Genomic DNA, 15,916 nt, shown 5'->3' on the forward strand with positions numbered 1-15,916 from the left:
CGGGACTTGTAGTCCTGGCTGGCGGGATTGCCCTTCCGCTCCGGCGGCTGCCGAGGAAAACGAACTACAGCTCCCAGCACAGCCCGCGCACCTCCACGCGCCAGCGCGATGCTCCAGGAGCCCCGCCCCGCCTGGCCGCCGGCTCCTCGGCGGCGGGAGGAGGAGCAGCAGTGGGGCCGCCGCGGCCGCCGGCCCGGCCCGGGTCCTGTCGGCTCCCCCCGGCCGCGCCATGTGGCAGAGCATCGGGCTGACCCTGCTGGTGATCGTGGCCACGCTGGCCTGCGTGCTGCTCTTCATGCTGTGCGGTGAGTGCCGGGGCGCGGGGGGCGGCTGCTGCCCGGCTGCGGCGGGCGGTGCCGGTGCCCCCCGGCCGCCCTCGCACCGCCGCGGCGGGCTCGCAATCTGTGGTGGTTCCTCTTGGCTGGGATTGACTGGGGGAAGGAAAAGGGCACCGTGCCCCGGCCTGTGGGGGAGCGTGTGTGGTGTGCAGCGCCCTCTTCTCTTTGTTCCCGAGTCCTTTCCAGCCTTGATATGCTCCCAGAGCCCTACTTCGGGGTTGAATTCGCCGTTTCCTCTGGAAATTAGGGCTCTTTTTAGTGACGGGACTCCTGCGCAGTCACCCTGTGCGGCTTCTACATGCATGGGTCTGAAATGCCAGTGAGTGCAGGAAGTAAACTTGGGACCGGCATTCCTGGGCTTCTGACATCTGTTTGCTGGAATTGACTGAAGACAGCTCTTAGGAGGTTTTTTATTACGTGGATCGAGACGGGCATGGCTCAGGGGGGACCTCGTCGCCCTGTACAACCACCTGACACGGGGCTGCAGTGAGGGCCATCTGCTGTGCATGCAGTGCGAGGCCCAGGGGAAATGGCCTTAAACTGAAGGGGCGAATCAGATTAGGTATTAGAAAATGTTTTTTCACTGTTAGGGTGGTCAGGGATTGGAACAGGTTGCCCAGGAGAATGCTGGAGTCACCATCCCTGGAGGTGTTGAGGTGGTGTCTGGATGTGGCACTGGGAGATGGTTTAGTGATTTAGGGGCTACGGTGGCAATGCTGGGTGAATGGTTGGACTGGATGATCTTAAAGGTTTCTTCCAACCTTGATGATGATTCATCCAATGATTGCTTTTTTTTTTTTTTTTTCCCAATATGCAGAGGGAAGGGTTATTTCAGTGGGAGGGATGACTTGCAGGTCTGTTGGGAGTTTTTGGAAGGAATCAGCAGTGCAGTGTGTGAATGTTGTGGCCAATATGCAGAACTTGCAGCTCTCAAAACAGACAAACAAAAACCACACCAGCAAATTCAAACTGTGCCATAATATGTGTTGAGAGGCTTGTGAGACTTACAACCACTTGTGAACTTACCTGGTACCTTGGTGGCAAGTGTGTTTACAAGTGGTTTCTGAAAAACTGAGGGAGTGAAGACTGATGTTTAATAATTTAAAAGCTGCTAATTGTTGTGAAAATGACAAAGCATTGTGGAAAGATTTTGCATTGTCAAGGGACTGGACAGTGAAATGGGAAGTGAAGTCCAGTATTAACATGTAGGAAAGAAAGTGAATTGAAAGTGTGAATTGTACATGCATGGAATTTGTGAGGAGAAATATAATGGAATCAAACTGAGCTGCTATTATCCCAAAGAAAGGATTAGCTGAACTAATTGCAAGCATTTCTCCAAAATATCTCTGTAATGCTTTGTAGCTAGCAAACAGGCAACCAAACTTTAGAAGCCTGAAAGAGAAAATGTTATTATGCTGCTATAGGAATCATCCATGTGCATGTGTCTCACACAGTGTATTTTCTTGATAAAGTGTGTCACCTCATTAAAAAAATGAAATCCTAGTTTCTTTTTAAAAAGATAGGGTTTCTGTAACAATTCTTTGTTGAGAGCTGTGAAATTATTTCTGCATTGAAGAAACTTTAAACAGGTTAGATCTGTCAAGCCTGGAAAATAGATGACTGGAGAAGGGGTGATGGCTGTATCACTGAGTAGCAAGTCAAAAGTGAAGTGGGAAGCATTGCGAAATGTCATCATTGCAGAGGAGTGGAGTACATGAAGTTAAATGATCAAACAACAGGTTTGAACAAAAAATTGTCTTTTACACAATGGGAAAATAATTTGCGAGCTCATCAACAAGGAATATTTTGGATGCTGAAACTTCTGTCATTTAAAGTTCCTGGAAGAAAGGTCAACATCTTGGTCATTATCTTGGGTGAGGAAATCTGTGAAATGCTGATAACTGGAACTGCAAGGCTATAATTTGCTCTTTTCCTGCATGTCCTGTACGGTCTGTTGTTACAGACTAAACAGTGACCTAAGCAGGTATTTATTCAAGTTTCTCTACCCTCATTGGTGTTGACTGGCCACTTTTCAACTTTTAGAAGATGCAGCATGGTAATTGCTAGGGCTTTTATATCTAAGTATGAATACAAGATCTTTGTTTGCTGTCTTGCTGAAAGTGTAACACAATTTTGCAACCTGCTGTTCAAACTCAGAAACAAGCATCATTTTCCTCAGGCCCTTCTGCCTTTGTCTGTATATGACAAATGGAATTGGAATGCTAAGCATTAACTTTGGTTCATAACATAATTATTTGCCTAGTGGTTTCTTGGTTAAAGAAAGCAGAAGTAATGAATAACTTTATTTTTAAGTGGCTTGTAAATACTTAGCTGTATGGAGTTACATATTGGACATTGATCTTGAATTCCATGAATACGTTGCTTTGAATCCTTCATTGTATTTTACTTTAATGAGTGTCAGACTTTATAAAATGATTACTGAAAGTACCTAGATTTCAGATGTACTGAACAGAGGAAGGTGACACATTAATTGGGTTTTTTGGGAAGGGATTTGAACTGTTACCATGTTAGAAGTGACTCAGTGGGATTTGATAGTGATTTATAGTATTTGTAATTATTTTTCCATTACTCAGCATTTATTAATTATTTAATATTGGTTATACCATTTATACTTCTTTTGCCATGGAAAGTGTTCAAGGAAAACAGTGTCAAGACTACTACTGGAAAAAAAAAAAAAAAGAGTACTTTGAACTTAATTGTTTATCCATGCTAGTGAGAGGCAGTTCCCTGGGAAGGCTGGAAAAAGTAGCGACCTCCAGGTGTGAAGGTGGTGAGGAAACTGCCTAAGTGCTGTGTGTGACAGGATATGAGCAAAAGCCAGCAAAAACCACTGAGACATACAAATTAATGGATAAATCTGACATAGGAAGGGCTGGATATAATCTGGACTAAGCATCTGACAAGAGGTGTTGAAACAGCTTGGAGATGAAGGGTCAAGAGTGTAAAGAGCTGGGACTTGGATTTTGAGCTCATGAAAGGACTCATGGTGTGATTGCCTGTAGAGAGTAATGAACTTAAATATCCAGGATCATGTGGATTTCTGCTGCCCGTCCACATATAATATGATAAGGGCTATCAAAACTTAAACAATGAGTAAAACATTCACTTTACCTTTTTTTTTTTTTTTTTCCAACATGAAAAGACAAAATTCAGTGCGCAATGAGTAAAACATTCACTTTACCTTTTTTTTTTTTTTCCGACATGAAAAGACAAAATTCAGTGCACAAACTATCAGAAGTTACTTTGCTGGTTCTTCAGCAATGTGAGTTAGGCATTTTTGTCTGTAAATTTACTTTGAATAAATGGCCTGATTTCCTTTTCTTTAAAACATGTCTGAATGCTGGCAACTGCTACTTTCAGTGATAATCTGAATTAGTTAAGAAGCACAGGAGGCTTGCAGCTAGCATTTGTAAACTGATCACATCTGACACAGAAACCACTGAGGTACTGTAAACACGGCAAATTTTCAGTTGCTCTTTTAAAAGTGGAACTAAGGTAACTTGCTTCCACTTTTTTCATTCCCATCTTTTCTGATTTTCTGGTGGTCTTATTGCTGCTTTTGTGTATTCCATGTACCTCTGAGATGGGAGGAACTTGTGCATAGACAAGGATAAAATAAAACACCAGCCAAGGTGAACTCTAGTACTGCTTACCTCTGTGTATTTGTTATATTTTCCCAGTGTAGCAATGCATGAAGCCAAGTGAAATTGCCAAAGTGCCTTCACTGGAACAGATGGAAGCATTCATCTCATTTGTCAAAAGAGGCTAATGAAATGCACGTTGAGACATACAACCTTAAAATAAAAATCATGTAACTCTAAGTGCTGAAATGAATGTGTGGTTCACTTCAGAAGTATGAATTCAGCTGCAGATGGGAAAACATTTCAGCCCTAAATAATTCTGCCTGAATAGCTTTTCTTTAATGCTTTGCTTAAACAGTTTTGTAACTATCTTCAATGATTAATTCTTGGGAAATACCTTAGCAGATGAGGAAAGTCATGCTTGACTAGACCACTCATAAAGAGAAAATATCCTTTAATTTGAAATAAATGGGAGATGAGAAGAGAGCAATTTTCCTTTTGCTCAGTCAGCAAGCAGCAAGTGGTAGTGTTGCATTAAATGGAGCAGGTTTATGGAGCTGTGCAGAGCCAAGCACCATGTCACCTGATGTCCTCTGTTATCCCAGTGTCAGAGTAGTGCTTCCTTCAGGCTGATCCTCTCCATAGCAAAGCTATACCCTAGGGCAGTATACTAGTGCTCCACTGTTTCCATCAGAGATGCGGATGAAGTCACTTGTGCATGGTTGCAGGAGTTATCTAACAGAGCTCAGAGAAGAGCCCTGTTCTCCCAAATCTAAGGTTAGCATCTCAAGGGGTTTTTTTTTAGCTGTAGCTGTTTAGGATTTTCTGTGATGGGGACTTCAGCATTTGAATATAGGCAACATTCACCATGGTGATACCCCAGTTTTAAATTAGTACCCATGTTCTGGCATGATAGGATCTTATTTTCAGGTCAGTAGGGACAAAGAAGTAAAATGATCTTGCAAGACTACACAGGAATTCCACAGCAGGGTCAGAACTGGAAGCTCAGTCTTCTCTGTGTTACTGCAGTTACTGCATCACCATCCTGTCTCTCTTGGTTTCATTTGTATTTCACATAAGAAAATCAAGTTGCTTTTACCCAGAACTCCATATTAACCCTGGGGTTTTTCTTTTTTTTTTGCTTTTCCTGGTTCAAATGGAAGAGGAAAATGTGGTCCAATAAAGAAAACTCTGTTGGCTGTTGCATACAAGGCAGTGAAATGTGAATGAAATAGATGGACCTGAGACTTGTTATCCCTCACTTTTGCAGTGGGAGTAACTTTGTAGTTGGATCACTGTTTCTTTCCCCTTTACAAAGAACCAGGAGCTGATGTGGGAAGTAACAGAAAAAATAGTTTAATGAAGTCTAGTCAAACCATAAAATCTGATTAACGTCTGAATTGCATGCATGTTACATACATCCTCTATGAGTCAAAGGCTTTGACTCACAGCCCCATCTTTACAAACACATTGCATCGTGATTTATTAGAGGGGGGTTGACATACTGATGGCACAGTACCAGATGTATCTTTGCATGGCATCTGGCTGTGGCATTTTTAAGTGAGATGGTGGCACCCAGCTTTTAATGAGTACTAAACTCTGCAAGGCTGGGTGCTGCTGTTTTGCCTAGCTGCAAAACACTGGTAAGCTTTGATTTTGTAACACAGGATTCAGGTATGTGCTACATCAAGAGCTGGATCCCCTGCTTTGCACTGCGCTGATGTATGTTTGATCTGGCTTACTGCTTTGAGAGGCAACTTCTTTCACCAGTTAGTGTAGAAATATTATGTATTATAGTCTGCATGTCATCACTGCTTGTTTGCTGAAGGCGTGTTGTAGGTGTGCTGTTTGGCTTCCACAGGCTCAGTCAAGCTAAGGATGATTTTAAAAGGTAAATCAAATAGCTAAAGAAAATAAAGCAAGCACTGAAAGACTGATTCTAATCAAATGTTGTGTGTGTGGTGAAGCTAAACCAGTAGGACTTCTTTGAGAGCAGCTTACCTGAGCAGAGTGGAAGTGTTAGAGATGCAAACCAATGGTGTCACTTAGGTGTCCAGGAAAAGCTCTACAGCAAAAAGCCCACAAAGCTAAACTGAGCCACATACACAAAAGAATGCCTTGAGATGCCCATTTTCCTTTTCTTGTGTTTGTATTTTAAATTAGTTTACAATTATTTTCTTTTTCTAAACACGGTTATGTAACTTGCAGTTATTCAGTATGGCACAGTGATGGGTGTTACCATTTTGCAGTGTTCTTAAGAGAATGAGAAGTTAATAGAAAATGCATTGTCTTCTGATTCAGAGACAATGTGAATCTGCCTCCAGGCTTTGTGTCTGTCTGTGTGTGTGGTTTTGTTTAATGATGTATTTAGTTGATATTGTTGCTGGAGAGATTTTTTTCTTACCCAGAATAACTTGTTCTTTAGTAGTCTGGTTATTTCCAAGAAAATTCTTATTTATTTAGTGACAGAGAGGCTCAGCTGAAGAGGCAAGTCCAAACTTGATTTGGACAAGTGTGTTTGTTTTGTGAACTTTTTTTTTTACCTTTCCATCCAAGCTGGCATGGTAACTAGAGCAAGTGAAAGAAATCTCTCTACTTTGATTACTTAATACCTAAAGGTTTCTGGTACAGGCTGGGAGACCTGGAGGAGAGACAGGTGAGTCTCTCTCCTAGGAGACAGGTGAGGTTTTTTGTGCTGGTTTCAGGCCTGGTTGCCCTCCCACTAATGCCTTTGTCTTAGCCTGTTGTAATTTTCTTTTCAACCCACTGTATTGTGGTTTGTTTCACCTGCCTGTTACCCCTGGTCTGTTTGTTTGGCTGCTAGAACCAGTCCCCTTGGCTGGTTATTTACACTGTCTTGTTTGTAGTCTGAAGATAGAGAGCTCCAGGATCTGTTTATGGTACTTGGGGTTTTGGATACTTAGACCATTCTGTTCTGCTCTCTAACTCAGACCAAACACTGAAAATAAATTAGTGCTGTTTTTGTTGAGAGTGCAAATGAACTTTTTATGTTCTTTAGTATTTCCCCAACACACTCTCCATAGTACTTCTGGCTGTTAAGTAGCCTGTTTGTAGTGATAGAGGAAGCATGTAGTTCACTTTATTTAGCTTATTTAAAATACCTCCTTTAATGGAGTATCTATTTACACCAAATGTACTCAAGTCATGCTTCCATAAAGTGCCCTAAAACCCTTCTGGGAATGCCCTAAATATTTTTGCCTCATCCTTCTCCCTCTCCCCTTTCAATGGAATCAACCTTCAAAGAGCTGCTAGCTCAATTTTTACTCCTAGTTCTGAAAGAATAGAGAAGCCAAACTCGGGCATCTACAGTCTTTTCTTTTCCTAGGTGCAAGGGAATGTAATGCATTTGTGGGACAGCAGATTTGATTTAATCACAAGTCATTTAAGGGGTTAGGTATTCATGGGAAAGGAAATATTGTGTAGGCTTTAGGAATTAATTTAGATCATAAAAGGTTGTCATACAGAAGCTTTTCTTCAATTTCCTCAGGAGCAGAGAAGTTACTGAAATTAAAAAACTGCAGGTTATGAAAAGTATTCCAGGAAGGAGGAGAAGGGTGGAATCTTGTTTTTGTCATAAGGAATGGATTGCCTGTGTTGACTCTGATTACAGAAGAGGAAGAAATACAGAGGTGCTGTAGTTACATAAGTGCTATTTATTTATTAGTTAGTTGTTAGTCTTTCTCCCCCCTTTCTAATGTGTCCTGTTGTCCATTCCAAGAAGTCTGCTTCTGCTGGAAGTTGCGTAAGTGGGAGGACAGTTTTCCCTAGCTCTATAAAATAGGGCTCTTAATAACTGAATAGGTCAGCAGTCTAGGCTCAAATAGCTGGCAAGACCTTCTGAACCGAGAATGGGTCTATTAAATCTAGTCTCTGTGCAGGCCAGATCAGTGTTGGTGTTACAAATGATGTTTGTATAGCATTTGTTTTCAAAGAGCTATTTAAATTTTGCTCCACTTAACTGTATTTCACAGATAAGTTGTGTTCCTGTTCAGTGGGTTCTCTTAAAATGAAGATCCTGGCTTGGGTTTAGGTATATTAATATCTGCTTTTTCAAGTTTTATTTTGGCTATCTGTTACAGAAACACTTAGACAAGATAGAGGAGGAGGAGCAGGTGGATCTTCAGTATTTTTTAGACAGATTCTAGAAATGTGGCCATCTCAGCTCTTTACTTGCATAATTTTGGGACCCAGAGTATTTTAGCAGTGGAGCAGAACACAGATTTACCACAGAATGTTAATTTTACTTTAGTGGGATTTGGGCGTGGCGAGGGATCTCACTGAATTTAGTGGTCTTTTAATGAACATAAAGAAGACCTTGTCCATTTCAGAATAGGATTTATTATAAAATATGATATTAATTTGAGGATCTGAGCAAGTGTGCTTAATAGTGATCATGTAATGCAATTTTTAAAATGTGATTTCCAGAACGGAGTGTTTTCTGGGTGAGGGGAGCAATTCCAGTGCTTTCACAGTGCCTGTGTAATGAATCCTGAGTCCTTGTTTGAGATATAACCACAGGACTTCTTTTTTCCTGACAATTAAGACCTTTATCTGGGTGATGGTGATCACCCACCTACTTGCTGTGGCAGTTCAGTTTGGAATGCGTAGGGCTTTTCCTGCAGCTTAAATGTTGCTTCTGGATGAGGACGACTTTTACAAAGTTGAATTGGTTTTTATGACTGTAAAAAGGAGTGGATGTGGTGTGGAGGGCTGTTGGGGTTGGCAGGTAGTGGCTGGGAGCTGTTCAAATGTTTTTTCCCTTTTGGATACACTTTGCCGGCGAGCTGGCTATCAATTTGTATGAGGTAACTAAGCAGTATCGTTTTTCTTTCTCCTACAGGATGGTATGTAGTCTGGCAATTGTTCCTGTCTAAATTCAAATTCCTGAGAGAATTGATAGGTGATACGGGGTCCCAGCAGGGAGACAACGAGCCTTCAGAAACAGAAACTGAACAGGAAACTCCGCCCTCGCCGCAGAGAGGGAGACAGAAGTCGGCTCGGCAGCGAAGGGCACCTACGGAAGACTCGACTTAAAGTACTCCGTTGGACTTCTGAGTAAACTGTGAATGGTTAACACCTCTGCACTGTGTCCTTCAGTGGTGTGACCGTACTGAGAAACTGACCTAAGAGGTACTGTTGATCCCTGTGAACCTTTACTTCTGAGCTACCAATGGATGATGCTACTGCGGTAGAGGTTCAGGGAGGGCTTCAGCAGCAAGTCACAGAATACTGGAAGAAGGGAGAGGTGGAGAGAAATCTCCATCACAAAAATGCTGAGCTCCTGTATCTCCCATCTCAGCACGCAGATGAAGAACAGGTCCTGGACCTTAGGCTTAGCCTTTGCATTAGTCTGAACATAGTAAATATTTCAGACTTGAAATAGTTAATAAATTATTTTTTCTTTACAGCACTGTAACTACATATAATGAAATTGAGTTTTATTTCCTTAGCTGTATATGAATATATATATTTTTTCAACCTTGAGAAAGCACGTTAACTAAAAAATCAGTTGAAAGGATATCCTGCTTTAGAACGTATTCTAAAGTGAGATTTTAGTTAAGTTCTTGTATATATAAAAAGTATAAACGAAATATGAAAAATCCTATTAGGTGCACATGATCTGGAGGTTTTTATTATCTCCTCTTTTTTAAAAAAGAAGGAGATGCAAAGAAAGCAATTGGATGGCAAGACCTGTTTTCTTGGTTTTGGTATATAAGAAGGATTATAGTTTAAACAGTCTGCTAGGCTTCTGAATGTTTTTCCTGAACCTTTTACTCCAAGTGCAGCCTGTGCTGAAGATGGGAAGGTGCCTGGGTTATGCACTGCTCACTGTTTAGTATTGTGAAGTGTCATCTTTGGTGTTTGGATAATGAGCCCTTCTCTTAGCTCTCCTTGTACACCTTTACATCAGGTATTTGGTATCTAACATAACTTTTTTTCCTAGAAGCAGTTAAGGCTCTCTTAGCAGTTTGTCAGACATCACTAGGACACTCTGACAGTGTTGCAGCAGGGAATTCGATACCTCATGTTTGCTGGAGGACTTACAGATTTTTACCAGTAATCAGCAGTTGCTCCTGTTTTCTCTGAGGATGAGTTCTACAGCTGTTTTGATATTGCACTTCAGAATGAAATGTTCCACTTCTGTTTATGTACCAACTCTGAAGATGGATGCATGAGATTTTGGAAAGATGAGCATGCGTGAAAACACCTTTTTGTGTATGAGGGAGAACTACCAACAGGTCTCGTCTTGAACAGCTTCAGTTTTCTCTCAAAGTCTGGATATGTGGTAGTGTTTGGATCATTGTTCCATGTATAAAAACTTAATCAGGACTTCAAAATCGGTCTTGTATTTTTAGCTGTTAAGAAGTTTAAGCCTGTGGCTTCCAAATTGTAGTTTGGTTCAGTTATATGGCTGAAAGCAGCAGCATTTAGGTTTTTCATCAACTAGGCCTACATCTAGGAAAAGAGCACTCTGTTAGTGCCTTTATGTTTTAATTTGTCAGTTTTGGATAGTGATCAAAATCCAATGAGGGGTATTCACTTCTTAAAATCATTTAGATGTTTCAGTATTAAAATACATAAGGTAGATCAGCCCTGACTTTTCCTTTGGAGTCTAAAAGACTTTCATTTGCTAGCATGTATATATTAAGCATAAGGTTGCATTTTGAAGCATGATTAGGCAGTGCTATGCACATATCCTGTAAACACATGTTGAATTGTCTCCTCCTCTGTCTTGCGTGCTGGCAAGGGAATGTCTAATGATGGTTGATTGTTTTTGTTTTTTTTTTTCTTTAATTAGTAAACTTCCCATTTGTTCAAACTGAGCAGAAGCAATCAGATTCTATTCCCTGCTGCTTTCAGTTTGCCTCACATTACTTAATGTCACAATTTTCTTGTGTACTTATGTCTTGTCACATGGTGAGACTTTCAGTCTAGCAGTGCTAATTAAATACTGGGACATTTTTCTTAAGAAATTAGCATCTTCATCTTAAGATTTGCTAATACAGGCTTATAAATAAACTTGCTCTGTACTGACATAGGATATTGACACTCCACTGCACTTCACTTTGCCTAGGCTTTAGTGCACAGAAGACAGCAAAAGGCTGATGCCTATGGTATCCCTGGCTAAGAAACAGTAACTTAGTCCCTGCTTCTAGGAGCTGTGAAGAAATTTGAAGGTATGGCAGTATACATGGCTAGTTCAGGGTAGCTCTGAAGATGCAACAATCAAGACTCTGGAGCAAGATAATAAAGGAGAAATCCATGTGGGTTTGAATGTGGACAGGGATCAAATATGCAATATGATGGACATGGAACCTCTGGGTAGCTCATCTGCTCTAGCCAAACAATTTTCTTCTCCCTTCCGTTCTGTCTGTAGGTGTACATTTCACTCCCAAAGTTATTTTCAGTCTCTTTCTTTTCTTAAACAGCTGATGCTATTTTTTCAATGTTGTTGTGACATAGCTGCCAATAATACTGTCTCCCTAGTGTGTAGCTTTAATGGTCTTATAGTGGCAGGCCAAAGGTATATAATATAATGTGGTTTGGAAGAATTTGAAATGCTAATGTCTTCTGTCAATGCTTAATTTTTCTTGAAGGAAACTCTAGTGACATCTTTGTACAGGGCACTTTGTGCAAACGTGTAAGAGCGAAGCTGCGCGTGTGGGACATGTGCTTGTGATAAGAGCTGGGTTGTGATTGCTGGCAGTCCAATATACTCATGTCTTCAGGTTTTCTTACCAATGTCCTTCTGAAACGCTAGTGGTGGGTAAGCACTTAACTTTGAATTCACCCATCCAAGTCTGAAACCTTACAAAGGCAACAGGTTGGTCTTGTTTTGTTTAGTGGGATCTATTTTTAAAACGATTGCCTTATTGTTGCAGCCGTTATCTTGAATGTATTTTGGGTTCTTATTTTAAATACAGTCATATCATCTTTGTTGCAGGGGCTGTGTAACTTTGAATAAGCAGTAATTTCCTGTGTTGTATGTGACAGTGTTGCAATTTGTGATCACATTGCTGCTTAATACCAGGTTTTGCACTGAACTAGAACTGTGTATGTCCTTCTGTTTCATTTGGAAATGACCAGCATAAAGAATGTGTTCAGTGTGGTCATTTGCTTCTTCAGTGTTACAAAACTGTACCTAAAGCTTCTGTGGTTGTCTGTTTTCATCATTACTGTTCTTTTAACTGACTGCACAGATGAAAAATAAAATAACCAGTCTTGATATGAATATTTGACCTGAGTGATTTTCTGGTTACATTTTTGAGTGGGATTTTGTCTGTAGAATTAGACTGCTTGTTTGAGTGTGAAACACTACAAAAGAGGACTTGTCAAAAGTCACATTCTAGCTGGTGTAATACCTGCAGATGACTTCATTGTAAAGGGCAGGTTTGTGTATATCTTTTAGAGTAGTTGTTAGTAAAGGTGTTTTTTCTACCTTATACTTTGAAACCTTTGGGTTTTATTTTAGCAACTAAAATAACCCAAACCAAACAACAAACCCCCCAAAAATCAAGCCACCTCCCTGCTCTGCTTTTTTGATCTTTCTAAGACTGGTTGTAGACTCTAGTTTTTCTAAAATAAGTGTCTTGGTAAAGTAGGAAGTTCTTATTTTGGAAATGAAGATGTACAGGAGAAGGAAGTGAGGACATGCTTCATCCCTTACTGCTTCTGTTAAGTAAAATGCATTGTATCCTGAGTTATTTTATTTAATAATCAGACATTGAAAGAAGATTTTGAAGAAAAATCTGAAATATCTTGAGAGAAATAACTGTTCTGCTGTTGTTCTACTCTTCTTACTTTTAAAGACAAGCTACTAATGGAGTGCATTATGTATTATGTGACTTGAGCACCTGGATCTTTTCACCTTAGAAAGTTGGATTTGTATGTGGTGGTTTTTGTTGGAGGCTAGTATAAGTGAGAACAATCAGTGAAGGGCAACTGGTGTCAAGTGCATGTGAAACACGTGCTTGCTTTTCTGCTTTGGTGCTGGTCCCAAAGATCCCCGCTGGGGTCTGTTCCAGTGGGATGAATGAAGATGCCATTGTACAAGTTTGCCCCAAGTTCCACCAAAAGCTGTTTCAACCAGTACTGTGGGCACGTGTGTTCTCTCAGGAGTCCTGTGGCCTTGGCTCTGTGTAATTAAAATACACAGTCTTTATCAAATACAAGCAGTGTTACATCTTCCTTGAGTTTTACTTACATGAACATTTTTTATCCGTGATCAGACTGGAAGCTGGCAGTGTGAATATGCTGGGTTTTATGTTAAATGTTAAGGACATGAATATTGTTGTGTTCTTCACGTCGACCAGAAGTTCTTATGCTTTGATCATCTGTGGGTGTTCATAATCACAGTGTTATCTCTGAAAGCTGGATGGAAGGGAGACACTTTGGCACTGCTTCACAGTGCCTGGCAGAAGGCTCTCATCTGGTCTAGGGCTAATGTTCATGTGTAGCACTGTTGGACTCCAGGCAAAGGAATTATTTTCATAAAGGGGGACACTGTGATCAAGTACATCTTGGGCTTTATTTTCCATCTGTTTCTATTCATGGGGCTTTTCAGTTTCCATAGCAGGAAATGAATAGCACAAATGTTCCTTTAACTTTGGTAGTTGAGGGACTCTAATATGTAGGGAAAGATGGGATAGGGCCATAATGTGGCCACTCTGGTCACTGTCCAAGTATTGAACACATAACCTACTATTTGTGGTGTACCTGCCTCTGCTGGCCTTGTGTCACTGCCACTGTGACTCGTCCCATATGCTGGCAGTGTACTTGAACTAAGAAGGGTAAGAAGATATTGGATCTGTGGCCTGAGAGGTACTTGCCTGTGAATCTTTTTCCCTGGGTCTGGGTGTGCTGAGCAATTCAGGCAGGTGACTTGTGTCCACAGTCTATTAAAACATCCAGCCTTCTCTGCAGGTAAGAGTGAAGTTTCAAGATGAGAAGTTACATGTAACCTATGTCTTCCTCAGAACACTCTGAAGGAGAATACCTTGGTCTATGTTAATTTCTTCTCCTCTGCACTAGAGTATTTTAGCATCTCTTTTTGGGGAGTCTAAAGCCTTCTGGCAGCAAATTTGTTTGTTCACAAGTAACACAGGCTGTGGCTCAAAGCAAGTTTTGCTACAACTGTGTGCTAAGTTGAACCACTGCGGCTGTGTCAACACTGAATTTTTATTAAAGTCAATCTTTAACTTCTTAGCACAGTGCCCTGCTCCTTCTTACTTAAGGACTTAATCAGGAGCCTTCTTTGTGAGAACTTCTTGCTTATTTTGGGCTAATTGCCATTCCTGTGGCAAATGAGTGTTTTGATGCCAGATGATCAGCTGTTGGACTTTAACGTGTTTAAAATTGTTAGGCAACTTGCTTGCCATGGTGGAATGCATTAAAATCTGTCCCTGCCCACCACTTATTTCCAACATCGGTGGTCTCAGTTTTTAGAAATATAGAGTTGCTCCCCTCAGGTTCTGGAAAGACCATGCTTTGAGAAGATCCTCAGGAGAAGCAGGACATGCTGCCTGGTGACCTGGGTGGTTGCAAGAGGGCTGAGCTTGGTGCAGGTGTCTGCAAGGCATAGGCAGAGGATGTGCTTAGCTTGGACATGCCAGGTCTGCAGCATCTCTGCAGTGATGTTAATCCCCTAAAGCCCTCTCGTGTTGGTGGCTGGCTGGCACCACAGCTGCTGTGACTTCTGATCCTGGCACAACTTGATTTTTGGTTTTCCAAGAACAGAACCGTCTGATCAACCTCTGGTGTCAGTGGGTTGGGTGCACATAGGCAAGCACGAACCAGCATGAGTGCTACAGCCACGTGGGGAAATACTCATCTTTCCTTCAGGCCAGCAGAGAGGCCATGCCCCGGCAGGGAGCTGTGAATTTCACTGTGTGGCTCTGATTTGCAAGTCTTTTACTGAATTTCTTTGTTAGCCTCTTTATTTTCCAAAATCATAGAATCACGGAATGGTTTGGGCTGGAAGAGTCCCTAAAGATCATCTAGTTCCAACCCTCCCTGACATGGGCAGGGACGCCTGTCAGGAGACGGGGTTGCTGAAAGCACCATCCAACCCAACATTTTCAAGGATGGGGCATTGACAGCTTCTCTGGGCAAAATCACGAGGTTAACTTAACAATTGTGGCACTGAAGTACTAGCAGTGATGCTTTTTGCAGCCTTAGTTTTACATTTTCCAAAAGATTCACATACTGAGAGTAGACTTGGTTTTGCTTTTCTTTGTCCCTGCTTCCAGGATGTCCTCACGTTTCTCCTGAGCCCTCAAGGAATGTCATGGATAGTGGAAAAAGCTTATCCCTGAACCGGACACTGTAGATTCAGTCTGAAATACTAAATAAAGAAATAGATACATCCTGGAGGCTTTTAGTATCCAGTTTGGGCGGGAAGGGCGTGTGTCACCACTAGATGGCATGGGCCGCCAGGCTTTGGGGACGGGCCCTCCTGGCAGGACCGATGCTGCTGGACTCCTTTGCCGGTGCTGTTGCTTTATTTATTTATTTTAATTTTTAAAAATTAATAGTAATTCTGCTGTTATTTAGTGGGTTTGGGAAGTACAAGGGCAACTGCTTGTAGGTATTGAGCCTGGTTCTTGTTTGGCTGTATACTGCATGCCAAAAAGCCTGTGAGAATGCATGGAGCCTTGAGTCGAGGAGCACTGGTGCATTGCTTTACTTCGTAAAGGAAAGTAACCTCAAAACTATCTGCTTCGGGAAGAGAGGTCTCAAAAATGCCAAGAGAGGCCTGCTTTTCTTAACTCTCACCGTGCTTGAGGAAGAAGAAAAAAAAAAAAGCCTCCAAAACACCACAGCAGCACTTCTTAGGATTGCAAACATACTGTACCACTGTCCACAGCAGCTTAAGAAAAGTATTGGTTTTGTGGGGTTTTTCCCCAGTCTGATAGCAAGGGCAAGCTGCCTGCTGTCCAGATCTCTTCAAAACCA

General features: G+C 41.5%; 1 protein-coding gene across 1 annotated transcript; it reads left to right on the forward strand.

Annotated features, from left to right (window-relative positions):
* The first annotated feature begins 123 nt into the window (after window positions 1-123).
* SMIM13 (small integral membrane protein 13) lies at window positions 124-12,194 on the forward strand. Its single transcript, XM_041475429.1, has 2 exons — window positions 124-305; window positions 8,802-12,194. Exons 1-2 carry the CDS (start codon window positions 230-232, stop codon window positions 8,993-8,995), a joined length of 270 nt encoding a protein of 89 aa, XP_041331363.1. The 5' UTR covers window positions 124-229; the 3' UTR covers window positions 8,996-12,194.
* The last annotated feature ends 3,722 nt before the right edge of the window (window positions 12,195-15,916 follow it).

Source organism: Pyrgilauda ruficollis, unplaced genomic scaffold (assembly GCF_017590135.1).
Source record: "Pyrgilauda ruficollis isolate IOZ18807 unplaced genomic scaffold, ASM1759013v1 scaffold35, whole genome shotgun sequence".
Classification (NCBI taxonomy): domain Eukaryota; kingdom Metazoa; phylum Chordata; class Aves; order Passeriformes; family Passeridae; genus Pyrgilauda; species Pyrgilauda ruficollis.